The sequence below is a fragment of the Herpailurus yagouaroundi genome, unplaced genomic scaffold (genome assembly GCF_014898765.1).
Source record: "Herpailurus yagouaroundi ecotype Mexico unplaced genomic scaffold, PumYag 254, whole genome shotgun sequence".
Taxonomy (NCBI): domain Eukaryota; kingdom Metazoa; phylum Chordata; class Mammalia; order Carnivora; family Felidae; genus Herpailurus; species Herpailurus yagouaroundi.
Window position 1 is genome coordinate 1,218,692 of NW_024412471.1, and position 27,521 is coordinate 1,246,212.

Here is a 27,521-nt window from a genome sequence, read left to right on the forward strand (position 1 = left end):
AGGGGTGCCTGGGTGGCTCAGTCTGTTGAGCATCCGACTTTGGCTCACGTCATGATCTTGTGGCCTGTGAGTTCGAGCCCTGTGTGGAGCGCTGTGCTGACAGCTCGGAGCCTGGAGCCTGTTTCAGATTCTGTGTCTCCCTCTCTCTCTGACCCTCCTCCGTTAATGATCTGTCTCTCTCTGTCTCAAAAAATAAATAAACGTTAAAAAAATTTTTTTTAAAAAAGAACATAAAAGTTAGTATGACCTTATTTTATAACCAAGCTAATGAAGAAGAGTGTCAATAGTTACACAACTATTACAGCAACACAGCATTACAAAGCTGCCATGTTGTGATTAGAGAGTTCTAGACTCTCTAATAGTGGCTAGGGATACAAAGATAAGTCAGATGGTATCTAAACTCCATGAAGGGCAATATGACATGGCGAAACTCACAAATGCACACACGCTTTGATCTGGCAAGTCCACTTCTAGGAATTCATTCTAAGGTCCAACTTCTACATGTGTGAAGTGACATTTGTGTGAAGATAGTCGTTGCAGTATTATCTGTATTTGCAAAAGACTGGAAATAACCTAATGTTTATGTGTTAACTTAGGATACAACCACAATGGAAAATTGAAAACTGTAAATAAAGAATAAGGAAGCTCCTTAGGTACTGAAATGATCTGGTGGGTACAGTACATAAGTGGAAACAAGGTACAGCACAGCCTGTAGAACATGACACCATTTTGGTATAAAAGGGGCACCATAGGTATGTTTTCATCTGTGGAAGTATTTGTATCTCTGGAAGTATTCACCAGAAACTGCTAATATTGATTGCCTCTGGGGAAGGGGACTGGGCAGCTGGGGTGGGGACGGGTTGGAGGGAAACTTTTCATTATATAGTTTTTTGTAGCTTTGGAATTTTTAGATGAATGTGTTGCCTATTCAAAAAATAAATACATAAAATATGTAGAAAGGATGAGATTGGAAGAAAAGGTGATCAGAACATCAAAATAAACGAAGACACCATTACTCCTCTCAAGAACTCACTATGTAGCAAGAGAGACAGCTAAAGAAGAAATTACAACACTGGCCTTGGGTCTCTGGAGTAATGAGAGCTGTGATACAGAGACCTGCACAGCTGGCAAGAGTGCCCATAGGAGCGGGGCCTTCAAAACGGAACCGCTAAACTGAGTAATCATGGGTAAGAAGGGTTAGTAACGCAGAGAAGGATGGTGGGGAAGGGCACTTCTGACCGGGGGAACAGTGCGTTCAAACAGAGATTTGAAAGAGCAGGGTGCAGAGTGAAAGCCGCCGGCAGTTCGGTAGGACTGCGGCCGAGGGGACGGGGCAGGTGGGCCAGAATAAAAGGAGGTATTCAGATATTGATCATCGTGTCCAAGAGTTCGAACTTCATTCCCCAGTATTTAAGGGGCCTCTGAATACTTTTAAGCAGAGCAGACATATTACTATATTTGTGTTTCAGAATGTTCATCCTGCAGGAAGCGTGAACAAAACGAGGTCGTACCGACTGAGAAGTTGGTGGCGTGATTCCCGCGAGAATTGACGAGATCGAGTCTTGGGCAAGGGTGGTGGGAGGAGGCCCCCGGGGCGGAAGGCGCTTGGCTCCCCTCCGAGCCCCTCTGTGAGGGCGGGGCAGGAAAGAATGGCCTAAAAGCCTTGACTTGGCGGTGTGATTGCCCAAGACCGAGGGAAGAGGAAGAGGCCAGCGGGGAGGACAAGAAATTCAGTTCCGGGTGTGGATTGGAGGGGTTTGGGGGAGATCCAGGCAGGATGGATGACTAATTGGGTGGACACGTGAATCGCGCTGGGGAAGGGGTCTGGCCCGAGCATGGATTGGTGAGCGTGGGCGCCAGGTGGTAGGGGGTGGTGGATGATGCACCAAAACAGAGCGGGTAACAAAGTGAGAAGGGTGCCAAGTCCGAAACCTGGAATGTTGCCCCCTCTAGCCGGTCAGGAGACTTAAAGAGGAAAGAGACCTGGTGACGGACTGAGAAAGAGGATTCCCAGAGCGGGGGATGGGGGTTAGGGGGCTAGGAGAGAGTGGGGTCTTGGAACTCACCGAAGCTGCCTTTGGAAATGGGACCCAGACCGTTTGCAGAGCACTTCCAACCCAAGAGTTTACGTGGTCCTCCCAATAGCAAGGTAAATAGAAGTACCTACTGGAAACCAGGCTCAGCTAACCAGCTGGCCCCACTATAAACTGCTAGTTGATAGCAGTACTGAACCCAGATTTTCTGACACCATGGCCAGGACTCTCTTCACTACCCAGCTTTCTTTTGGTTAAAGAAAAAAAAAGTTCCTCCTACCCTTTATGATGTACAAAGTCAGCAGGTTCTCCCAACCTGCTGGTTCTCCCCAACCCCACCTTCAAACCTTTGTTTGTGTATAGTCCTTTGATCCTAGATGGCCCACCTCTTTTCCTCTTTGCTGGTCTAAATTCTACTCCTTCAAGCTCTTGCTTAAATCCCTCAGTAAAGCCTCCCCTGAGGATTCCAATTCACTCTGACTTCTCTTTTTTTTTTTTTTAGATTCCTGTGGCAAATACACCTTCCAGTGACATCTCACACACACACACACACACACACACACACACACACCTTCCCGAGAGTCACACACTCGTATAATCTCCCACTGCGGGGGGCGGGGGGGGGCAGGACTTGTGGCTTGCTTTTAGGCAATAGAACATGACAAAGGTGATGTGTGTCACTCCTATGATGACAGTTACATTATATAACACTTCTTAGGAGACTGGGGTCAGAGAGTCTCCTGCTGGCTCTGAGGAAGAAAGCTGCCATGTTGTGATTTGCTTATGGAGAAGACCCATGGCAGGGAGCAGCAGGGGCCTCTGGGAGCTGAGACTCGCCCCTAGCTGACAGCAAGAAAACAGGACCCTCAGTCCGGTGTCTGGAAGAAATTCTGCCAATACCTGCATCAGCTTGGGAGAAGATCCTGGGCTCCAGTAAGAAACAGAGCCACGCCAGCATCTTGACTGCAGGCTTGTGAGACGCCACAGGGGACTTGGCTAAATTGAACCCAGACTCCTCACCCACAAAAACTATGAAATAACAAATGTGTGTTGTTTTAAGCTGCCAAGTTTGTGGTCATTTGTTACGTGGCAGGTAACAAACATAGCTCCTATTGCATTATCGTGTGTCCCTCCGTTCAGACCATAATAATTTAATGTCTAGTCTAGCTTTACCTTTCCAATCTGAACAGAAGCTTCTTGAAAACAAGGAACCTGTCACACGTGACTTGTGTTCTCAGAGGGTAGGAGAGTGAAAGGCACAAGAGAAAGTATTGATGGAATCTTAGTCCAGGAAAGAACCATAAAGTGGCTGATAACGTGTGCTGCGTAGGGATGTGGTGGGGCAAAATGAGGAATGTGTGGGAAACACGTAAACTGATAACTGGATAGTTATCATTAGATATATTAATAAATACCACAGCTAGCCCCATTCCCTCATTTTGAGGATGAAGGAATAGCTCCCTCCACTACCACCCTCTAAAAAAAGAAATAGACCCAGCAAAGTACCATGACTTGTCAAAGTCACTCAGCAGTTCTGAGGCCAGAACTCACCGCTCAGAAAAAATATTAAATGGGTTAAATGAGGCACTAAGGCAACCCATGAATTCACGGGTTGAAGAAAACAAAAAGAAGGCCCTTTTTCTTAGACCCTTTCCCTCATTCTGACTCTCCTCCTCACTATTTTTCCTGTACTTTTTCCATGAAGACCACATGAAAAATTACTTTTTTGGTAAATTGAGTAACTGATTTGCAACAGTTGATCATATGTACAGACTAGAGGGTTTCTTCAAGATTCCTTTAGTTGCAAGGGACAGAAACTCAGTTCAAACCAGCTTAAGCCACAAAGAGAATCGATTGGTTTACGTAACTAAGGATGACACTGGGTATCCCTGTTAACCGTAGCTGCATAACAAATCATCCCAAAACTTAGTGGCAAGAAACCATCATTTTATTACGCTCACAGACCCTGCAGGTCAGGAATGCAGATAGAACACATAGAGATGACTGGTCTCAGTCCCGTGGTGCCTAGGGCTTCCGCTGAGAAGCCTTGAAAGCTAGGGTGGTTTGAAAGCAGAGGTCATCTAGGAATGTCTTAGTCCTGGCAACAGAGGCTAGCTGTCTGCTGGGACTTCAGCTTTTGGCCTGACTCCCATACATGGCCTCTTCATGAGGCTTCTTCTTGGCTTCTTCAAGCATGGTGAAGGTTACCAGGACCTTTCTTCTAGTCCTCTTTCAGTACAACTGGCTCTCCCCACATCTGCGCCAAGAGCCTTTGAGACAAGGAGGCAGAGAGGAAGACTCGGAGCCAGTGAGTCACATGAGCACTTAGCACCAGCAGGTGCTGGCAGCTCTCACAAAGTCTATTTACTGACAACACATATCTACTAATATTAACTAATCCCTCAGATGTTTGCAAATGAGGCAAAGCTGTGAGGAGCTGTGCAGAGAAGCGGCAGCTGGGCATCCAACCCCAACACCCATTCATGGAGGGCCACATCTTCCACCGGAAGCTACCAAAGCCCAACCCCATGTCCAATCCCTGGAGCTGAGCAGTTCTGTTACATAGACTTGAAACCCGGAGTCTCTGTTCATATTTAACCTACTCACTTCAGTCTTTTCCAAAAAACAAAGTTTGAAGATCTTCAACAGAGAGCACCCACCATTCCCTTAAATTCATGTCCCAGAGACGTGATCAGACAATTTTCTCCTTATGTGTAATCTTCCATAACTAAAATAAATTCTGGGCAAATGGCCTCCATCAAGCTGTGAATGCTGTGTGCCCTCCAAAGCACAAACATTGAACATTAGCCATCAGTCCTCTTCATTTAGCTCCTGAAACCAGGCAAGTGCTCCACAGCTCCCTTCAGGGACAGCTCAATCCCTACCGTCACTCCTCCATGGCCCTGAGGGTGGGGGCAACAAGAAATTGAAGCACCAGTTCTATTGCCAGTAGGTGAGCAAGGTTATCTTTCTATATAAAGTTCATATCCTTAAGTCTTGGTTCTTGGTATTCTAGAACTTTTGCAAGACTATAATCTAATGGGAACTGGCTTCTCAAGGAATCAAGGTCTATTATGTAATTGAAAGGCCCTTGGATATGTCATCTGGACCCTATGGGCTTTTGTGATGATCTGGAGTGTGATTATTGCTGATTGGAACTCTGGAGGGGATGGGCCGGTGCCAGTGCCCAGCACACCTCACCTCACTGGGCTTCCTCTCCTTTCCACACCTTAAGGCACCCAGTCTGGTGCTTTTCATGCAATAGACACATGGTAATTTGGGCTATTTTCCCCTCTGAAAACAAAACAGAACAGTGTTGGCTTTTCAGAAACTTCCAGAACCAATTCTTTCCTGAGTAAGGGCTTGCTAAACATGAGCAAAAGAAACGGACACTTCTCAAGTAGCTCTAGGAAATACTACTGGTCTAACACACGAGCCTTACAAATGAGTTTTTAAAATCGCCTTTTAGCCTGCCAAACTTCCTACCAGCCTGTAAAATGCTCCCGGCTCTTCTCAAAGCTCTGTCTCTGATGATGTGAGCTGTAGGCAATTTAAACGAGGACAGCGATACATTTTCAATTTTTCATAAAATATTTACTTTCCTAGAATTCAATTTCTTTTTTAGGCTTGGTCTTTTATCTTTTTGGTGCTAGACTTAATTTGCAACACCGCTGCCTCGTCTCATCCCAACCTGGCTGGCAGCCCTTTGCTAAAGAAGTGAGTTTGGCATTCACAGCAGGAAAACTTCAGGGCCCCAGGCGACGTTGGAGGAGAAAGCCTGCTTCTCTTCCTGTAGGCCTCCCCCCCCCCCTTGCCAGCCCCCCGACGTGGCCACCTGCCCAGGTGCTCAAGGCCCTGCTGCTGCCCTCTGGTGGCCGCAACCTAGGGTGCGGCGGGACCTCCCCTTGGCAAACAAAAAATCCTCTAATTTTCAGGTTAGCCAGCTGAGTAAATATGCTCTGAAGGCATTCCCCACAAGACCCAGGTCATTTAAAAAAATTTTTTTAATGTTTATTTTTGAGAGAGCATGTGTGCCCACGCTGAGTGTGGGAGGGGCAGGGAGAGAAGGAGACAGAGATTCTGAAGCAAGCTCTGGGCTGTCAGTGCAAAGGTGGCCGTGGGGCTCGAACCCATGAACGGGGAGACCATGACCTGAGCTGGAGTCAGATGCTCAACCAACTGAGCCATCCAAGCACCCCAGACTCATGTCATTTTAGAGCTGGAAGGGACCCTAGTCCAGCCACCAGTTTTTATGTTTTTTTTTTAAGAGAAGGACCCCCAAAATGAGAGAGATTCCATCATTTAGCCAAGGACACATCCTAGTGAGAAAAGTAGCTTGGAATGGGACCTCCATCCTCACTGGAAAACAAGGAGGGAAGAGGAAGTTTTAGACACAATGATACTGAAGAGTTGCAGACTTGGGGAGCCAGATGTGCAGAGAAATCTGGTGGGCTTCTCTCCACCTGTCAGCAACCCCCTCCCCATCTGCTGCTCCCCAAGGAAAGCTGCTTTGTAAGTGCACATAGGCCTTGGATAAGGACCATCTCCTCCTTTTTGGAGCACTTTCTTATACCTAGGACACAGCATTCTGGTGTAGATCTAGATTCTTGGTTGTTTTTTTTTTTTTAATGTTTATTTTTGAGAGAGAGAGTGAGAGCGAGTGGAGGAGGGGCAGAGAGAGAGGGAGACCCAGAATCTGAAACAGGCTCCAGGTTCTGAGCTGTCAGCACAGAGCCCGACGCGGGGCTCAAACCCACGGACCACAAGATCATGACCTGAGTGGAGGCCCAACCGACTGAGCCACCCAGGCACCCCCTGGAGATCTAGATTCTTGTCCAAGCTTCTACCTTGAGTCACTCACCCCCTCACCCCCACCTTTGGGCCTCGACTTCCTTACTTGTAAAGTGAGGAAGTGCTATGCCTTCTGTGGTTTCTTTTAGCAGTGCTAGTTTATGATTGTCTGTTTGCCTCTTGGCCCAAAATATCTGGTGGGACTAACGTACTGGGAGTGACTTGAGGGCAGAGTCTGTATCTCTGTTCATCCCCAAAGCTTAACTCTATACTTTTGACATATTAGATGCTCAAAAATATTTGCTAACAATAATTAGCATATTCAGTACCTGCTGTGTACCAGACACATTACACGTGATCCTTCCATATGGCCTTGTGCTGACCACCGCCACACCCGTGAGGTTATAAAGCACCACACTAAGCACAAGAGCCATGGGATCAGATCGCCTATGACCACCTCCTGGTTCTACACTTCCTATCTATGCATCCTTACTCTCCGTGTATCCATTTCCTCATCTGTAAAGTGGGATTTAAATGGCAGTGCACACTGTAAGCACTCAGCAAATGTTATTAGGTAGACGTTATCATCTTGATTTTATGGATGAGTAAACTAAAGCTAGGAGAGGTTAAATAACTTTTCCAAGCCAGCATGGCCAATAAGTGACAGATCTAAGATTATAAGCAAGACCCAAAGTCCATGCTGAGTGTAGGCTCCATGCTACACTAGTTAGCCTCTGACTAACCCAACATAAGAACAAATGAATGAATGAAATTATTCATTGTTGGTGGCAGTGCTAATAGTTGGTACTTGACTCTTCCACGGGGACTATTCCATGAGGACATGAGTATTAGTATTCAGGATGTGCCTCCTCCTTACTCCCTGGAAACAACTAAGACAGAAGATGAAAACAATTTAACAAAACAAAACAAAAGTAAAGGGCTCTCTTCAGCACAGAGGCAAATACGGGTTTCTTCTAAAGCAGTGAGGACTTCGTGAGCATGTACTATGTGGCAGTGGTAGGACCAGGCATTGTGGGGACTGAAGATACCTCTGACCTTTAAAAGCCTGCAGTCTAGTTGGGGAAACAAACCCAAGTCTGGATTATAATTTGTTTCTGATGTTCATTTATTTTTGAGAGAAACAAAGACAGAATGCGAGTGGGTTATGGGCAGAGAGGGAGACACAGAATCTGAAGCCGGCTCCAGGCTCTGAGCTGTCAGCACAGAGCCGGATGCGGGGGGCTCGAACTCACGAGCCATGAGATCATGACCTGAGCCGAAGTCGGACACTCAACTGACTGAGCCACCCAGGCACCCTGCAAAGTCTGGATTATAATGTTTATGCCCCAAAATGGGGTAATACAGATTATTTGTGTTGAGTTCAGAAAGGGAACACACAGCCCAGGCTTGAGAATTCTGGGAAGCCCTCCTGGAAGGCTTGAAGCACGAGCGAATTTCCTTGATGTTATCTTTGATTCCTTTCTATGTCCTGTGTTCATTTGGTCAGTCACCAAGACATAACCATTCTTTCCAAACTGATTCATACCAGTCCCTTACTTTTCGGTTCCGTGGCCACTACCCCAGGTCAGTTTCTCATTACTTCATGTCTGGAGGTGCCCTAACAGTCAGCTAACCTGTCTCTTTGCTGCCAGCCTTTACCTTTTCAATCTGCATCATCCACCTCTTTGGGATTAGCCTTCATTCCAGCTTCCCTTTAACCAGTATTTTTTGAGCATCTACTGGGCCAGGTACCACTCCTCTATGCACTAGGGATTTGGTGTTGAACCAGACACACGAGAAGATCCCTGCCCCCCAAGAACCTACATGCTAGTTAAAAAAAAAAAAAAAAAAACAAACTCCATTGGAGAACTGTTGCTGTCAAGATTAGAGTCCACCAGACCCACCCTATTTCCCCCTGCCTCCCCTCTCCACTACTTTCCAGGAGGACTTTTCAGCTGCACTCACCAACCCCCACACAGGCTGATTATTTCCAACTCGGGCTTTCTTCTCGCCCTTTCTCCTGGGCCTGCTTCTAACCCCACATACTGCCCCACCTCTTCTCTCACAGCACTACTCACCTCTCTCAGGTGAGCATCCACGTGTTGTTTTCCCCCCACCCACCTGACAAGACTGTAAGCTTCTGGAGGCCACAGTTCTGTTCTGGATTTGTCCGTTCTGATCTCCCTTAGCACCTGGCACAGTGCAGTGCAAATAATAGGGTTTTTTTTTTCTTCCTCCTCCTCTTCTTCCTTTTTAATTCCTAACAGTAAAAACTGACATCTATAAAGCACTTTAGAAAGTGTTTTCATGTAGGGCGCCTGGATGGCTCAGTCGGTTAAGCGTCCAACTTCGGCTCAGGTCATGATCAGGTTTGTGAGTTCGAGCGCTGTGTCATGCTCTGGGCTGACAGCTCAGAGCCTGGAGCCCGCTTCAGATTCTGTGTCTCCCTCTGTCTGCTCCTCCACTGCTTGCTCTCTGTCTCTCTCATTGTCTCAAAAATAAATAAACATTAAAAAAAAAGTGTTTTCATGTACATCTTCTATAAACTGCACAATATCATTGTATCAATTATCAGTCAACATCAAATGGGTTACTAGGTCAAAAGAGAAAGGCATTCTAGGTAACGGAAATAACACCAACAGATGTACAAGGACAGGAATGGTCCCAGCCTGAGCAGAAGGCAGTATGGGAAGCAGCCTTGCTGGAGAGAAAAGAACAAACACATAGGAAACTTGGAAAATGAAGGGTCAAGGTAACAAAAACCAAACAAAAACAAATCACACGGCACTAGCATGGTAAGTGGTTCAGAGTATTTATTTCTAGTCTTTTTAGAAACATTTTTTTTCTTTTGCAAAGCTGTAGGAAGTGTCCATATAATTTTGTGTCCTACTTTTTGTCACTTAACATTCTAAGCACTGCTCCCTGATGTGACATCGTCTTCATAAAGGCCATTTGTAGTGAATGCATAATGTTCCAGGGTAGCTGTGTCCTCATGTCCTTAACCTGTCTCTGCTGTTGGATGTGTCGTTTCCCGTTTAACACTGTTACGAGAAGCACCGCAACACAACTCTTGTGCAGAGAGAAGAAATAGAATGAGTCGTCTTTAGTGACACCCCAAAGTACCCTATGAGCACTCACCTGAGCTTTTGGTCACCTGAGCCAGAAAGGACTGATCCTTTATTGCTTAAGCCAGTTGAACTTGCAACCCATATTGTCATTCCACCCACCATGCTGGTCTAGCTCACTGTTGTCACCAACCCGAATCCCCGGTCCAAGGCTCTGTGCCTTACACACAGTAGGAGCTTAATAAATACACATATGGGGGCATCTGGGTGGTTCAAACAACTGACTCTTGATTTCAGTTCAGGTCATTGTGAATTCAAGTCCTAGGCCTGACAGCGCAGAGCCTGCTTGGGATTCTCTTTCTCCCTCTCACTCTGCCCCTCCCCTGCTCTCTCTCTCAAAATAAATAAGCATTTAAAAATACATACATACGGGGGCGCCTGGGTGGCTCAGTCAGTTAAGCAACCAACTTCAGCTCAGGTCACCATCTCACGGTTCGTGAGTTCAAGCCCTGCATCGGGCTCTTTGCTGTCAGTACAGAGCCTGCTTCAGACACTCTGTCTCCCTCCCTCTCCTCCCCTCCCCTGCCCACGTTCTCTCTCTTTCTCAAAAATAAAAAATTTTGGGGGGTGCCTGGGTGGCTCAGCCTGGGTGGTTGAGTGACCAACTTTGGCTCAGGTCATGGTCTCATGGTTTGTGGGTTCGGGTTCTGCCTCGGGCTCTGTGCTGACAGCTCAGAGCCTGGAGCCTGCTTCAGATTCTGTGTCTTCTTTTCTCTCTGCCCCTCCCTCTGCTTGCAATCTGCCTCTCTCTCTCTCAAAAATAAATAAACATCAACAAATAAATAACATTTTAAGTTTTACATTTCTGTGAATTAAATTTTTTGAGGTACGACTGACATATTCCTTCATGACCTATAGTACTAAAATTCTAAATTGATCTCTCAGAGTTGATATTAAATTATATTTTTTCTACTTTTTTTTTTTTAATTTACATCCAAATTAGCATATAGTGCAACAATGATTTCAGGAGTAGATTCCTTAGTGCCCCTTACTCATTTAGCCCATCCCCCCTCCCACACCCCTTCCAGTGACCCTCTGTTTGTTCTCCATATTTATGAGTCTCTTATGTTTTGTCCCCCTCCCTGTTTTTATATCCTTTTTGTTTCCCTTCCCTTATGTTCATCTGTTTCATCTTTTGAAGTCTTCATGTGAGTGAAGTCATATGATATTTGTCTTTCTCTAATTTCGCTTAGCATAATACCCTTCAGTTCTATCCATGTAGTTGCAAATGGTTCTAGTTTTTCTGAAGTCAACTTATGATTTTTAATTCACTTGGAATTTAATTTAGGTGTACTGTTTAAGGATAGAATCCTTCCACCCCAAATTTTAACCAGCCATTCAAATGCCTTTCTCCCCATAGTCCTTTTTTTTGGGGGGTGGGGGGAGAGGGGAGAGTGGCAGAGGGAGAGAAAGAGAGAGAGAGAATCTTAAATTTTTTAAAAGATGTTTATTTGTCTTTGAGAGATAAAGACAGAGTGTGAGCATGGGAGGGGCAGAGAGAGAAGGAGACACAGAATCTGAAGCAGGCTCCAGGCTCTGAGCTGTCAGCACAGAGCCCAACCCGGGGCTCGAACTCACGAACCACGATATCATGACCTGAGCCGAAGTCAGATGCTCAACTGACTAAGCCACCCAGATGCCCCGAGAGTGAGAGAGAGAATCTTAAGCTCCACGCTCAGCATGGAGTCCAACACGGGGCTCAATCCCATGACCCTGGGATTATGACCTGAGCCGAAATCAAGAGTGGGGAGGCTCAATCGACTGAGCCACCCAGGCACCCCTCCCCATTGTCCTTTTTTAAAAAAAATTTTTTTTTAATGTTTATTTATTTTTGAGAGAGAGAGATGAATGCAAGTGGGTTAGGGGCAGAGGGAGAGGGAGACACAGGATCCAAAGCAGGCTCCAGGCTCTGAGCTGTCAGCACAGAGCCCGACGCGGGGCCTGAACCCACAAGCTGTGAGATCATGACCTGAGCCAAGGATGCTCAACCGACTGAGCCACCCAGGTGCTCCCCGCCCCCACATTGTCCTTTTTAAATGCTAAATAAAATTGGGTCTGTTTTCACCTAGCCAGTCTGCTAAATTGATGTACAAGCTGTATCATGATTTACTATCTGCCAAGGCTAATCCTCCTCCCAATCAACCACTGTCTTCAATGCTTTCTTTACTATCTCCCCTGTTTACTCTTCCAGATAAATTTTAAAATAATTATATCCAATTCTAAAAGGACTCTATTGGGATTTTCACTGTAATTACACAAAGCCCAAAATTAAGTTAAGAAAGAATTGACATCTTTACAGTTTTACTTTTGCCATCTGGGGAGGTTTTTCTTCATTGACTTTTCCTGTATTTCTCCACAAAATTTGGTCATTGTCCTCACGTCGATCATTGACATTTCCAAATAAGGTGATTCCTAGGTATATTATATTTCAGGGTGTTTTCCAAACAGGCTGTTACCGGTGTCTGCGGGGAAACTTGCCGACTGGACCTAACAATCCAGTCGACTCTCTCCTTGTCAATGCATTCTTTCTGTTCCTTGGCTGTCTCTCCCCAAAGCCACCCACAGATTTGAGCTCTGCTCTTTGGGGCCAGATGGAGAACTGCCCCTCCTCCCATGGAATACATGTTCATCTCTGGAGACTGTCCTGTTTCCCATCAGCCGTTTTTTTGTTGTTGTTTTTTGTTTGTTTGTTTGTTTTTGTTTTGTTTTGTTTTGTTTGGTCCTGCTGAATAACCCCAGCTGGTAGGATGAAACTAGTATTGGGGAAAGATTCCAATGATGGTGGTAAGGAGGATGGGCTTGGGGTAGATTAGACTATAAGGTAGGGGAGCAGCAGGCACTGGCTTCTGCAGCAATCCAGACTTCAAGACTGGCTGAGACAAGGTTGTGGACACAGAAGGGGAAAGTCTGAGGGATTTTTCACATGAGGAAACATCAGGAAATGTTGGCCACTGGACACAAGAGACAAATGGAAAGAAGGGTCAAGATGGCTTTAAAGTCTCTAGCCTGAATCACTGAAGAGAGGGACTCTCTTTACAAAGAGAAAGTGAATAGGGGAGAGATTTTGGAAGGGAGTCTATTTCTGTCCTCCTGACCCTGAGATTACAATATATCCAAGGAAAGAGGTCTGTCCTATATACCAGTTGTGAGGTGTGTGTGTATATATATGTATATATACACACACATACATATATACATACACACACACACATACTCACAGTTCCTGGCACAGAGCTCCTAAAACGCTTATAGTGTCCTAAGTGATAAGAACATTGGAACATTTCTTGTTCTAAAATTTGTCTTGGGCCCTGGTTCCTAATGCAGAGCTCCTGAAACCTTTGTGAATTCCTAAGTGACGAGAGCATCAGGAACATTTTTGGTCCTAGTGAGGCAACTCTGGGCAGGCCCCTGGATGAGGTGAGAGCCTGGAAATGGAGTAAAGAATTGACCGTGCCTATGTGGGAAAACCTCCATGAAATCTCACCAGCATGGGGTTCCACGAGCTCCCAGGCTGGCAAACGCATGCACACCCAGAGGGTGATGCACCCCAGCTCCATGGGGACAGACGCTTCTGCAGTCAGGACCTTCCCAGACCTCACCCTAGGTATCTCTTCATCATCTGCATCCTTTATCATGTCCTGTAATCAACTGGTAAACTTAAATGTTTCCCTGAGTTCTGTGATCCACTCTAGCAAATTAATCAAAGCCAAGGAAAGGGTTGTGGGAACCTCCAATTTGTATCCAAGTCAGACAGAAGTCGTGGGAGCCTGGGGGCCTGCTACTTGTGATTGGCATCTGAAGTTGGGGGCAGGCTTGTGGATGGAGCTTTTACCCTGAGGGATCTGACGCTATCTCCAGGTAGGTGGTGTCAGAAGGGAGTTAAATTGCAGGACACCCAGCTGGTGTCCTCAGTGGCTTGGTGTGGGGAAAATCTCACACTTTTGGTGACCAGTAGCATCAGAAGTGAGGTGTCCTGTTTGAGCAGTAGAGTGGAAAGACAGATGGAAAACTGAGTTGTTTCTAAACAGCAGTGTTTTTCAAATTTGTCCCCCCACAACAGTATGTTTTACGTAGGCCAACTCATACAGAGAGAGACACAGTGCCCAGAATACCAATGACAGGAAGGAAAGGCCTAGGCATGTAAGCAGCACTGAACGGGTAGATAAGTGGTGAGCATTGGTTTTTCACCCCTCCGCTGGCTGAGATCCTGTGGTCTATGATTTGGCAACCAACCCCTTGTCAGGAAATTAATTATCCTGTCACCATCTAGCCTCAGTCCCATGTCCCAGAAGGCTCCAGGGGAAGACAGATTCCAGTAGAAAGGCCACACACATTTTAGAGTTCAAAAAAGTCTCACCGCCAACCTGCAGAGCGTGTGGGGCTAGAAATGACTCACCTGTAAAAAAACATCTCCTTTGTCCTTAGCCTGGAGGAAGAGGGTCTAGAGAATATTTAGGTCTCCAACTTTGAGTTTCAAGGCCATGGTGCTTAGAACTGGGGCAGGGAAGCGAGGACACAATTTCTCCTTATAAAGCCAGAGTGCTAAATCGAAGCATGGAAAAGAGGCCAAGGGCTCTGGGCTAACATCTGCTGTTGGGTCAGAGCCTGAACAAGCTCAGACCCAAGCCCCGGCATGTGTGGCTCTGAGGGATGAGGGAGCCCAGGGGACTAGTAGAGGCCCCTCGCAAAACAGCAATACATACCGAAGAGTTCGCTGAAGAGGAAAAGCTGTTTTGGAACCCCAAGGGACATTGCCCTCCTCGGTCAAATTAAGTTGCTTTAAGCCATATCATAGCAGAGCATCTTTCCAGGGTAAATCTTAGAACATTTCATAGTGAAAGATTCAATTTTTTAAAAAATGTTTATTATTTATTCTTGAGAGAGAGAATGAGAGATGGAGTGCAAGCAGGGGAGGGGGAGAGAGAGGGAGACACAGAATCCGAAGCAGGCTCCAGGCTCTGAGCTGTCTGTCAGCACAGAGCCCGACACGTGGCTCGAACCTAAGAACTACGAGATCATGACCTGAGCTGAAATCGGACACTCAACCGACTGAGCCACCCAGGCACCCCAAAAGATTTAAAAGATTAAATAGAGATGAAAATGTGCCAATCAACTTTGCGCTTTAGAAATTTAGTTTTAGGGGTGTGTGGGTTGCTCATCAGTTAAGTGTCCAACTCTTGATTTCGGCTCAGGTCAGTGATCTCAAGGTTCGTGAGTTTGAGCTCCCTATTGGGCTCTGCTCTGACATCATGGAGCCTGCTCAGGATTCTGTCTCCCTCCTTCTCCAAGTAAACTTAAAAAATAAACTTCATGAAAAAAAAAAAAGAAATTCAGTTATTAAAGTTGCCGTGGGCAGGGGGATGGGGGAAATACGTGATGGGGATTAAGGAGGGCACTTGTTCTGATGAGTACCGGGTGATGTATGGAAGTGTTGAATCACTGTATTGTACACTGAAACTATTATTATATTGTATGTTAACTGGAATTTCAATAAAACTATAACTAACTAAATATTTAAAGAGTTGCCATGCACCTCGTGGTTGAAATACCATGTCCCTCTCAGACTTTTCTGTTTGCATTAGGGGACACGTGAAGAGACGCAGGAACAGTGGCCCTTTTCGGGAGGCAAGGAGTGCTTCTACGACCTTCCTTTCCCACGTTGGGGCCGATGCTGCAGGTCTGCAGGGAGCTGGCTGCCGCTGGCTGCATGTCCAGGCGGCTCTTAGCACCCAGCTCAAAGAAACAGGCCTTCGTGGCAAAGGTCCCGGGCAGGCAGACTCCATCTTCCCTCCACAAAACATTCAAACAGCACAGAGCTGCCTTACAAGTGACATAATAGGCAGAAATCAGGAGCAGCTTGTTCACCACGCCCTTCTTCAGGCTCCAGTCCCTGCTCTCCACTGAAAAGGTCGCCAAGATAGAAATGACATTTCCCTCCACTACTTCCTCTTCCCATAGACCCTCCTTAGTCTTTGGAACAAGCCCCTGCTCCTTTCAGAGATGATACCACTAGACCGTGGCAAATACACAGCAGGGGCACGTTTCTGCCCTGGTTCTAGTCTCCAGACCACTTCATTATCTCCAACCCAAGTTTCCGCTCATCCCACCAAGCCTTCGAGGCCTGGGTTGAGAGCCTCCCTTTCCTGTATGGCAGTATACTCACTCCTGCCTTCCAGCCTTGCGAGTCTTGGCGCCATAAGCAGCCCCACCCTGCTTCTACCCTCTTCATATTCTGTGAACAAGCACAGTCTAGCTATACCCATGCCAAGCAAGGCTGCCAAAGATAGACGAGAGCCCTGGGCTGCCAGAAGACAAACCCAGGTCTGGAATGGAAGGCTTCCAACGCATTCTGAAACCTGGAGTGTGAATTAGCTGACGAGCAGAAAGGGGAAGGACAGTCCGAAGAAAAAAAATTTCCATTCTTTCCATTAAAGGAGAAAGGAAAGCTAGAAGGAAGTGGCCAGGGATAAAGGGGGCTGTATTTCCAGTTTTTTTGGTCTAGAAAAGATTCATGTAAATTTAGCTATGCCCCGGGGCGGGGGTGGGGGGGTGGGGGTGGGGGTTGTACATTCAACGGCATTCTTAGCATAAAGGAAAAAAAAAAAAAAAAGATCACCGCACTAATTGAATGAGAGAGAGCCCAGAGCAAGCCAGAAACGAGGACCCTTGAACAGCTGCAGTCAGCATTTCCAGAGTGCCTGCTATTTCTGCAAAGGACCTAGAGTTGCTCCCATTTCCTCCAGTGCTGGTTGGTGAATCTCTAAGTAATGACAGGGCCTCTGCCATAACCACTTCTTCTCCAGTCAAGGAGGAAACACACTGGCCAAGCTTAGGGGGTCCCACCAGGCCACCACCCCAGACAGGGTCAAAGTCAGGGGCCACCTCCAATAATGAAGACCCAGACCATGAAACGGAGCTGCTTAAGGGGGACATTCTAACTCCTCTGAATGCCACAAAGTCCTTCAGTGTTTGGATTGTCTGCACCACACCTTCCAGATGTGACAGCGGGGTGCCCATCTTTCACAGACACTAAAACCATCCTCTTTCTTCCTCCCAGAAAAGTGTTGGGGGGGGGGGGGCGGGGAACAGACCAGCAGCTCAAAGAGACACATTAACATATTTTATTCAATTCGCCATACAAAGAATATGCCACAGGAAAAAAAACATCAAAACTGGAAGGGCCCTTGGAGTCCATCTGATCTGAGCCCCCCTGGTTTTACAAATGAGGAAAGTGAACGCATAACACCTGGACGGCGCTGGTACACCAGCCCAGTCCTGATACACAGAAACACACACAAGTTCAGCCTTCTGGCTTTGAGCCAGCTAGAACCCCAAGACTTGATCCATGTTTATCTTTAATGTTTCTGTGCCCTATAGTACCACATCCTGATACTTATCTCCTTCTTGAGGCTGCAGGAAGAGCCTTAAAATTTGGTGAGGGTCAGGGTCATTCAGAGCCAGGAAAACCGACCAATTGTGGAGCAGAGGGTGCAGAGGGTTTAGGGGAAGAATTTAATCCCTTCCCCAAAGAGTTCATATCACCCTTTCTCCCAAACGGCATACACTAAGACTCCAACGCCTCAGGGCAAATTTGCTTGCCTTTCTGAGGTTCAAATCATGTTTCCAGGAAGAAGGGAAAGAAGCAGGTAGAAGAAAAAGAGGAAAAGATTTAATTCTGAAATTAACAAGTCCAGCGGGAACACATTTTTTCCCCAGCGTGGAACAAATCCAAACACCGCAAGAGAAGGCTGTAAAACTCTGGTATTAAATCAATTGTGAGATGTAAAGGAAAAACACCAATAACTTAGCAAAATAAATACAACAAGAGTTTCTCTGAGATTGATGTAACCCAGTGAAAACAGTTTTTAGGCTCCTGAGTCAAGAAGACTGAGGTCTACCTGGCACTGCGTCTTAGGGGAAAACCCTAAGACATGCTGGGAACCTTCCCAGCAGACAGAAGTCACTTGCAACTATCTGTGGCCCTACAGAATCTTTACACTAAAAGTTATTCCCGGAATGTACATTTTCTTCTCCCAGGAAGACAAGGCTGGCCAAAGCTGAGGCTCACTGACTCTGCCCAGGCCTTGACAGGTCACCTGTGTCTATCTGTAGGAGGCCCGGGTCAGCAGTGGAACAAGTAGGAAAAACAAACAATGTGTTGCTAAGAATGGATCTGTGTTTGCAGAGGGAACTTCATTCCCCCAGGACACCCTCCAATCGCTGTGGACATCTGTGCCTCCAGCTTGTAGGGCTGAGGCAAATCTTGTCACCTCCCCTGACTCTGGGGCAGCTGAACTCCAGTCTACAAGAGAAGGGAGGTTCTGCTACAGAGAAATAATACTACAGGGATAAGGATACTGCCCTGGCCCTTGCCGGCAGGAGAGCATCCTCCAAAGGGCTGCAGTGTCCCCAGGAGGTGCTCGTCCTCTGTCCACCCAGCATCCGGGGTCAGGGGTTTAGAAACAGTGGGACACATGAACCCCAAGCCTCGAGTGCAGCCAGGGATCAGTCAGGAAGTCAAAGTTGGGGCTAACGGCCTACAGGGGTGGTGGGCTTCTCCGCAGGCAAGAGGCAGCAGCAACAGCGGCATCTGGCTCCATCCGCTCATGTTTCCACCACTCGGATAAGAGGCATGGGCTTATTAGGGCTGGGGGGCTTGGATATCCTCATGCTGAAAGAAAGTGGGAAACGCTGAGTGCTTCATGTTGCCTGCCCTGTACACAGCCACCCCCCACATTCGCCTCTAGGGTTCCACCCTCCAGTGTTGGCTGATCTCTTGGTTCTAATGCCTTGAACCACTGACCGTCAGCACCGTCTAAGAAAAGATGAGGGGAGCGGAAGTACTGCTTGGGGGCGGGGCGATAAGAAAACAAGGAGCAGTTACACAGCTGAGAGGTGGGGACAGCTGTGGTTCTGGTTTTTTTTCAAAGTGTGTGATCTTTTTGTGAATCTCTTGGAAACAGAAGTCCCTCTCCCTAGAAGTAATGTACTCATTATACACTCATGACTTTTACAAACAATTTCAGGGGGTCCATTCACATCTAGAGGCTATTCATGGGCCTCCTTGGGGTTGTGCTATCAGGCTCTCCGCTGATCTGGGTGGAGAATGGCTCTGGTGGAGAACAGGTGAAATTAGAGACCAAGAGCCTAAGATGGATTCACAAAAGCCTCTCCCTGGCCTCAGCACTGTCCTCACTTGCCTCACTTCCTCCCTGGGCCCCACTGCGTGCATGCCCACTCACCTGCCCAGGCTCTCCGTCTTGGCCCAGGTCTGGGTGCTGAAGTTGCCATGACTGACCTGTTTTTCTATCAGGTGTTCCATCCGGTCATGCATCTCTAAATTCTGTAATACGAGTTGTGCAGTCAGCGTTGGCCATTTTCTGGCTTGTCACGTGTGACATTTAACTAGATCATTATGCTCTCCCCACCTGTTTGTGCTACTGTCACAGCCACCCTGACCCTGCGTGCCACCACCGGCGTGCCCTCTCCCCCCTTACCCCCCATTTTCACCACTCCGGATCACCCTCATCCTGCTGTTCTTGATCCTACCTCCCTCCTTCAAGAACTGTGTGCAACACTGATCGTCCCCTGCTGTCCTTCCTATACATTTCCTGTATATCATTTCTTGTAGCCACTTGAGATATTTACTTGCCTTTTGTTGACATGCATTTATATAAGATATTCTTGGGTCTTTGTTTTTTCACTATTGAAGTATAGTTGACACACAAGGCTACCTTAGTTTTAGGTGTAAAACACAGTGACTCCACAACTCTACCCGCTACATTATACTCATCATACAATGTTATTACAGTAACACTGACTATACTCCTTATACTATAAGGTCTTTTTTTTTTTTTTTTAAACATATTATATCTCTAAATTTAGAGTGCAAATTCTGGAGATAAACAACCCAGGCTCCCAGTTTTTTTTATATCTCCACTGCAAAGGACCTTCACACAGTGCCTGAAAAGCAATCTTCAGGTAGTCTGCAGGCAGGAAGGGTTCTGAGGAAAGGCAGAAATTAGACTAAGAACTTATGAGCGGATCAAGACCATCACCTTAGGCATGGAGAAGACCCCTCCTACGGAAAGCCCCCTGCTTCACAGCCCAGCTCTGTCAGCTCCTTTGCTCAGTTCATGGCGCGGGGCTCACACCGTGATGACACGCCCCTCTGGAGTAGGGACAGGTCTTACCGGTGTGACTCCCTGAAGGTTCTCAGAAAACACTCGACTTGGCTGAACTGAACATCAAAGGCCATCCCAGATACTCACTTCCGAGCAGGCAGCCAGACAGGATGAAGACCCCTCCAGAATCTCTCCCTCCCTAGGTACAGTCCTGTCTTCAAGAGCCTGCTCCCTTCCCAGGGCTGCTCAGGGCACACACCTCTGCTTCCAGGTAGGCGATTTTCTCCTTGAGCTCCTGGATGGTGCTGTCCTTTGACTGGACCACAGCTTTTGAATTCTGGAGCTGCAAAGATGTGGGGGACCATGGGGCTCATTTTGAAATGACTCAGTACAGGGGTGCCTGGGTGGCTCAGTCGGTTAAGCGGCCGACTTCGGCTCAGGTCATGATTTCGCGGTCCATGAGTTCGAGTCCTGCGTCGGGCTCTGTGCTGACAGCTCAGAGCCTGGAGCCTGTTTCCGATTCTGTGTCTCCCTCTCTCTGACCCTCCCCCATTCATGCTCTGTCTCTGTCTCAAAAAAAAATAAACGTTAAAAAAAAAAAATTTTTGAAATGACTCAGTACACACTCATCAAACTTCCCCCTGCTACTGGGGAGCCAGCAGAGACATAAGGCAGTCTTTTGCACCTCTCCCATGACTTGCTTAGCTTGCTTGCTTTCTTCTTTCTTTTCTTTCTTTCTTTCTTTCTTCCTTCCTTCCTTCCTTCCTTCCTTCCTTCCTTTCTTCCTTTCTCTCTCTCTTTCTTTTTTTCTTTCTTAATGTTTACTTTATTTTTGAGAGAGCACAAGCTGGGGAGGGGCAGAGGGAGAGGGGAACAGAGAATCTGAAGCAGGCTTGGCACTGACAGCAGACAGCCAATGTGGGGCTCGAACTTGTGAACTGCAAGACCATGACCCGAGCTGAAGTCGGACACTTAACCAACTGAGCCACCTAGGCGCCACTTGCTTTTCTATAAAAGCCTCACTTCAGTCAATATTGAGCTCTTGATTATCCCAGGTGTGTGTGTGTGGGGGGGGGGGGTGGTGGTGGTGAGGAGAACACCACTCTGATGATCCCAAATCATAAATGGCTCAAAACCCATTCCATTTGATGTTGGGAAATACAAATTACTTATTCATTCAAGAAATATTTGGGGGCACCTGGGTGACTCAGTCGGTTGAGCCTCTAACTCTGGATTTTAGCTCAGGTCTTGATCTCAGGGCTGTGAGTTCAAGCCCTGTGTTGGGCTCTGTGCTGGGCATGAAGCCTACTTAAAAAAAAAAAAAAAAAACAATTGTCAAGGCCTTACTGTGTGACAGGCTCTGTCCTAGACACTGGGAAGGAGTAATGAACTAACCAGAAAAATCCTGGCCCTAATGGAGCAGACATGCAGCAAATTCATCCTCCCAGTTAGGGGGTTTTAAGTTCTCAAAACAATTCCACAAAACGGCACATCCTTTTTTTTAATTATAATTTTTTTTTAATGTTTACTTATTTTTGAGAGTGACAGAGACAGAATGCGAGTAGGTTGGGGCAGAGAGAGGGAGGCACAGAATCTGAAGCAGGCTGCAAGCTGTCAGCACAGAGCCTGACGTGGAGCTCGAGTGCACGAGCTGTGAGATCATGACATGAGCCAAAGTCGGACGCTCAACAGACTGAGCCACCCAGGCGCCCCGCAAAATGGCACATCCTGACTGTGCTACCCTAAAGCTCAGGTAGGGGAAGGCAGAAAATCTGCCATGAGGTACAAAGGTTGATAATCCACACACAGATAAGTGAGTATATTGTGACTTAATTATTCATTTACCAGCACTCTTCAAGGTGTACAAGTGACAAGCCTCTTCCTTTTTTCCCCATTGGAAAGCAGAAGGCAAATGACCAAAACCAAAGGGGAAAGATGGGAGAAAAGCGAATCCCAATCATTCAAACCTTGTAATTGGTAGCTGTAAATGTTTTATGGGACATGTAGGAATATAAACCAAGCTCCCCAGGAGAATGAACAGCAAAAGTGTGGATGTGACAGGAAACCGGGATTGGGTTCCATGTGGTGACCTCCCAAGGGGGCAGCTGAAGCCGCAGAAGACCAGACCCTGCTTACCTGCTCTATCATCTGCCGGACTTTCCGCTGCTGGCTCTTGAGCATATCATCTAAGTGGTGGATCTTCTCCCGCAAGCCGGCCACTTCCTTTTCCAGGTTAGCCGCCCTGGGGATCAAGACCAGGAAGCTGAGGCAGAGGGAAAAGATGCTTTCTCTCTACCCAGGCACAGGGACAACCTCAGGCTTGGGGGCTTCCATGAACTGGGTTCCCTCTGCCCAACTCCCTGGTGCTCTGCCATGAGGACAAGGTGCAGGGACACCTTGGAAGGGCACAGCAGAGGCGCCACTACAGATCAGCTAGGAAGCTCAGCAAGGGGAGGTTACACAGGAAAGCTCCAGACGGCACAACTAGAACCGACAGGTAGATGTCCAGGGAAGCAGTCCTTATAACACAGGATGGACTTGCTCAGCATGAAAGCTGCCAGAAAGTGGACTGCCTCAGGTGTGAGGAACTCCTCATTCCTGGAAAGTTTCAGGTGGGAGCTGTATGTTCCTAAATCTCCTGATTCCCAGACATTGCTGTTTCCTCTGCCTCTTCTAAACTGGCCCAAGATCCCCAGAGGTCAGGTGACCGGGCAGGGTGTCTAGGAGTTCAGGCCTCTGAGGGTGGGGGTGGGGTACCACACAATCCGAGCCCCCTCACATCCTCCCTTTGCCTCAAACAATCTGAGCCACCCTCAGCTCTCCAGTGCCCTATTTCTCAGGCTCTTTTTATTGACAAAATCAGCCTTTATGATGCATAGCTATCGTTGCCATTCCCAAGCCTCTGTTTTGGATTATCTGGGTCTTTTTTGTTTTTCCTGCTGCTTCCTCTCAATTGCCTGCCCACGAGCACCACTGAGAAAGACGGAGTGCTGAGTAATTTCAAACAATTCTATGAAATCGAGCCCAAAGGAGGCTACGATAAAACGTCTGCAATTTTCTATGCCCAGACTAGTAAACCTAGAGGTTATTCCTCCAGGTTAGAAAAGACGATGTCCCCAGCTGACTGAGGGGCCCAAGAAGGCAAGGATCATGTCTTAACAGACATGGAACTCCTTAGAAGGCCTTCCAGGTGATGGCTGTTGAACTTAAAAAGATCTAACTTATACCATGGAGAATAGACCCCATATGCTGGTGTTAACTTTGATTTATCATTTGAGATCTTATTTATTAATTGCCAGCAGCATAAAGAGTTTCCAAATTTTTAAATGTCCAGAATGACCCAAACTTTGCCCTGTAGGTTTCAATAGTCTGGGGCCTCTGATCCCCTGTGATCAGAAGGAATTTGTAAAACCCTCTAACTTGGAGTGGAAAGGATCCCAGAGATCCCCTACATGCCGCTGCTGACAGGTGGGTCTCAGTTTGAGCTTCAAGTGACAGGACGTTCAGCATCTCTTCACGAGGCTGCTCATTGTAGCTCTCAATGAAATGACGAGTGAGGAAGTTACTTGATTTTACCCTCAAATAATTTACCGTTGTTCTCCGTTCTGGGGGGAGGGAACTGTGGCGCCATAATACCACATCTATACCCTGTGTGAAAAGTGGTGGAATAACGTGCCACAGCGAACAGCAGGTGTTTTACCAGCTTACTTGACCTTGGCTCTGACACCATGAAAGCATTTTCTTTAGTTCCTACTCCACAGAAAATGAACTCCCCAGAGATGGCAGCCTCCCAAACAGTATCTCCCTGGGTGGGGCCCCATCCCGAGCAGCCACATGGTGAGTCACAGCTGGAAGATCTGACATCAGCACTAGCTTCCTCCCCAGGTCTGGCCACCATGGGAGCTGCAGGCAGCATGGCCCGCCCTCCTCTCCCTGCACCCCAGCTTCACAGTGAACAAGGGCCCTTACTTTTCTCGTTCTGTTTGGCAGTCAGTGTTCTTGATCTGCAGTTCCTCCAAGGCCGTCTCCCCCTCCCTAACCTTCACCAGTAAGGCCTGATGCTCCTGGATGGGCCAAAGGGAAGAAAATCTAGGATGAGGACGCGAAAGCGGTTTCTGTGTTTGGGGTGAGAGGGGCCCGAGGGCTCGAGCTCAGTCCCTGCCGGGCCTGGACAGCTGCCAAAGAGCAGCAGGCCAAGCTGGTTTGATGGGGTGCCCTCCCCTGTCAGGGATAACCCTTCCCACCCTCAGCACACAGAAACTTCCCAGCCTCACCCAGCTACCCAGGCGGAGAGCCCAGCCTTGCGTTATCAGGCCCACCTGCTGGCTCTGGCTACTGGTCCCTGGGAAACCAGGCCCAGCAGTTCCTTCACAACAGTCTTCAAAAGCCCATTAAAGGGCAGCTGTACAACAACCCGACTGAAATGGAAACGGGTTCAGCTCTTGTTAGGGAGGGCTGAGCTGAGCTGAGAGGAAGACCTCTTGTTCCTTAAAGGCGAAAAGGTTCTCGAAGGTATTTGCTGAGGAAACCGTGAAGTGTGCTTTTCTGGAGCTGGTCAGAAAAGGAGACTGCAGCCATCTCAGTGAGTCCCGGGGCCCCCACTCCCCAGCGCGGGAGTCAGGCCCTGAAGGTGAGACTCCCACAGTCACCTCCTGCACGCCCAGCAAGCGCTTCTGGAGCTCTCCAACCTCTGCCTCCTTCTGCTGCACTCTGTCCTCTGCTCTCTGAAGGGCCACTCGGCTCTGTTCTGCTTCTCTCTGGCACTGGCTGAGTGTGACCTAAGACAGGACACGGATGGGTGAAGGGGGCGGAGGACAACAAGCAAACATGGGTAAAACACCTCAGGAGAGACCCCGGGACCCTGCGCACAGTGAGAGGAGAAGGGAGGCAACTCTCTCTTTCCCATTCGAGATTCTAGGATGACTTGGGAAACTAGCAGGGTATCTCCGTTTCCAGGGCTCACCGGCACAGGACTGATTGGGCACTACTTTAGAGTCACACCTGGAACCCAAAAGCACTTTCTGGATGGAGGACTTCTTCGACACCACCACCAGTCCTCCAGTGCCACCCAAGCTTAACCCTGTGCCACGGCTTTCCTACAAATGCAAACACAAAGAATCTGGGGGCGCACACCTTGCACATCCTTCCTTCGGTGTCCCCACTCTTCCTCCCATCAAGCAATCCTGCAGCCTGCATATAAAGGACAATGTGGCACCTGGAAGGGCAACTAGTAAGCACCAGAGAGAACTGCTCTTTAGCACAGACGATAAGCCAGTTTGGGAGGGACGGAGGCAGAATTTGAGAAGGAAAGTAAAGGAAGAACTTGCCTCCCATCCTCCACATGCCAACTACAGGTCTTAGCTTAGACGCCCTTTCTTCCAGAAGCCTTCACACCCAGGCAAGGGGTCCTTCCCCTGTGTGCCTTTCTTTGTTGTAGCACCGAGTGGATTTGGCCCAGTCACTCGTGTGCACCCCCCAGTGGGCCACTAGCAGGGAACTGGAGCACCATTCCACTTCCAGAGCTCAGCACAGCACCTGGCACACAGTCACTGCTCAATGACATCGTGAGTGGAACTGATATCCATCTGTCCAACCCTCTCCTGTTGCAACTGAAAGCCAACTGATCTCCCCGGGGTACACAGCTAGGGAATGACGGAGCCAGTGCTAGAACAGTGACCTCATCATCCATTTCAATTCCTCCCAGCTACCCCACACTGACTCCCTAGTCACTTAGTGAAAAAGAATCCCCATAACCTCTCAAAGAGGCAGCCCTGGGGAAACAGAACACTTAAAGCAGGCAGTTTGTCCGACTCCTCCCAAAGTCAGAATCGGGGAAGAGACATGTGGTGGACGCATCCAAGCCGCACACCAGCCCTGTCCAGAGCAAACCCACTGCAAACCCTGACAGCAAGCTGCTAGTAGAGCAGAAAACCCACGCTTATGGGCACGTTGTATTCACAGTAAGTGGCAATCTTGCCCCTTGCTGATCCCTGGTTCAGAAAAGTAGATTGGAGAGTCGAGTTTACCAGCAAAGATGAGAAAATCCTCCAGATGTCCCATATTAGCCTGGAACAGGCCAGCCCCACAGGCAAGAACATGGAAACAAAACCTCTCCTATCTGTACACAACACTGCACCCAGGCTGATGTGCACTCAGAGCAGGGCATAGAGGGCCAGGCCCTGACCCTCACACTCTGCTGTAGGATCACACTCTCCTCTGCCACATCTGTCCCTGTTGCTCCAGTCAGCACTTCCCTGAAGGACCCTCTTAGTCGTAAGATGGGGTGCCAACCTACGCCGGTGGTGGGAACAACCCAGGCAGGTGCTATGGACCAAGGGCAGCCCTTTCTAAGAAACTGTGGGCAGGGGGCTACAGCTGTCAGGACCTTCTAGCCTCAGGCTTTTACTCAAGACACTTCTTCATTCAAGCTTTGAAACCCAGAGCTAACAGACCCTTTCATGTATGGCCAAGACCAACAAGTACTTCACAAGGCCTCTCAATGTAGAAATTTCTTTCCAAAATCCACAGTCTGGTCAGCGTTACAGCCTCAACATCCCCTTCCTCCTATAGTGAATAGCTGGTCACCAAACTGATACATCATCAGCCAAATTACCCAAATTGTGGAATCTGAAATCGATGCAGCAAACTCCTTTACTGCACAGCCACTGTATTCTGAGACCAAACTAATCTCAGTATTACACTAAGTCCCAACTATTTAGGATAGGAAAACTCACTAAATGGATCACCAAGAAAAATATAGGTTATCTTATATTTCTAAAAACCTTCAAAACAGTAAATAGACTTACATATCTTACCTCACTCAATCCACACACCACACTTGTGAAGTATATTCCATGACCCTTTTTACAAAAGTTGGAACCAATACTTAGAGAGGTCAAATTAATGGCTCAAATAATTGATCATCTGTAAAGGCGAGTGATCATTCCCTGTGCTTTCTTCCTCCCCCTCAATATCTCTCTCAAAAATTCTCTTAGTCCCATGAAAGAGAAGCATTCAGGCTGGGCTTCCTCCTACCACCAGCTCCTGGCATACCTGGGCAGGGCATAATCCTATCATTACATATTTATGATACAGAAATACTTTACATGTGGATGAACAATAGCAGATAATTAACAGATGGTTAATCTTACATAGAAGCCTAGTGTTTGCCCAGTATACCTCATTTTATATTCAAAGAATTTTCTGTAAAGTATGGAAGACCTCACACACTTTTATTTATTTTTTATTTATTATTATTATTTTTTTTAATTTTTTTTCAACGTTTATTTATTTTTGGGACAGAGAGAGACAGAGCATGAACGGGGGAGGGGCAGAGAGAGAGGGAGACACAGAATCGGAAACAGGCTCCAGGCTGAGCCATCAGCCCAGAGCCTGACGCGGGGCTCGAACTCACAGACCGCGAGATCGTGACCTGGCTGAAGTCGGAC

The 27,521-nt window shown here is 47.5% G+C and overlaps 1 protein-coding gene and 1 long non-coding RNA gene across 13 annotated transcripts in view; one reads left to right on the top strand and one right to left on the bottom strand.

The window, feature by feature from the left end:
* Positions 1–594: 594 nt before the first annotated feature.
* LOC121021029 (uncharacterized) lies at positions 595–2,651 on the top strand. 3 transcript variants are annotated; one of them, XR_005786396.1, is made up of 3 exons: positions 595–697; positions 897–1,187; positions 1,470–2,651. It is a non-coding gene; the product is annotated as an uncharacterized LOC121021029 (long non-coding RNA). The 3 variants fall into 3 exon arrangements; XR_005786397.1 differs by having other exon boundaries at positions 957–1,187; XR_005786398.1 differs by having other exon boundaries at positions 1,027–1,187.
* Positions 2,652–9,695: 7,044 nt separating this feature from the next.
* The window catches only part of TUFT1 (tuftelin 1), a 49,711-nt gene continuing 31,885 nt past the window's right edge, over positions 9,696–27,521 (bottom strand). For 6 of the 10 annotated variants that reach the window (XM_040461165.1, XM_040461169.1, XM_040461171.1 and 3 more), the window contains 6 exons: positions 24,723–24,851; positions 24,043–24,137; positions 22,210–22,336; positions 20,333–20,416; positions 19,192–19,292; positions 17,050–18,620 (listed from right to left, as the gene is read on the bottom strand). In XM_040461165.1, the coding sequence (XP_040317099.1) occupies positions 18,554–18,620; positions 19,192–19,292; positions 20,333–20,416; positions 22,210–22,336; positions 24,043–24,137; positions 24,723–24,851 (603 nt within the window). In that variant the 3' untranslated portion in view covers positions 17,050–18,553. Of the gene's footprint in view, positions 9,894–17,049; positions 18,621–19,191; positions 19,293–20,332; positions 20,417–22,209; positions 22,337–24,042; positions 24,138–24,722; positions 24,852–27,521 lie in introns of those variants that run through there. The other 4 variants (XM_040461172.1, XM_040461167.1, XM_040461166.1 and 1 more) reach the window with 2 other exon arrangements.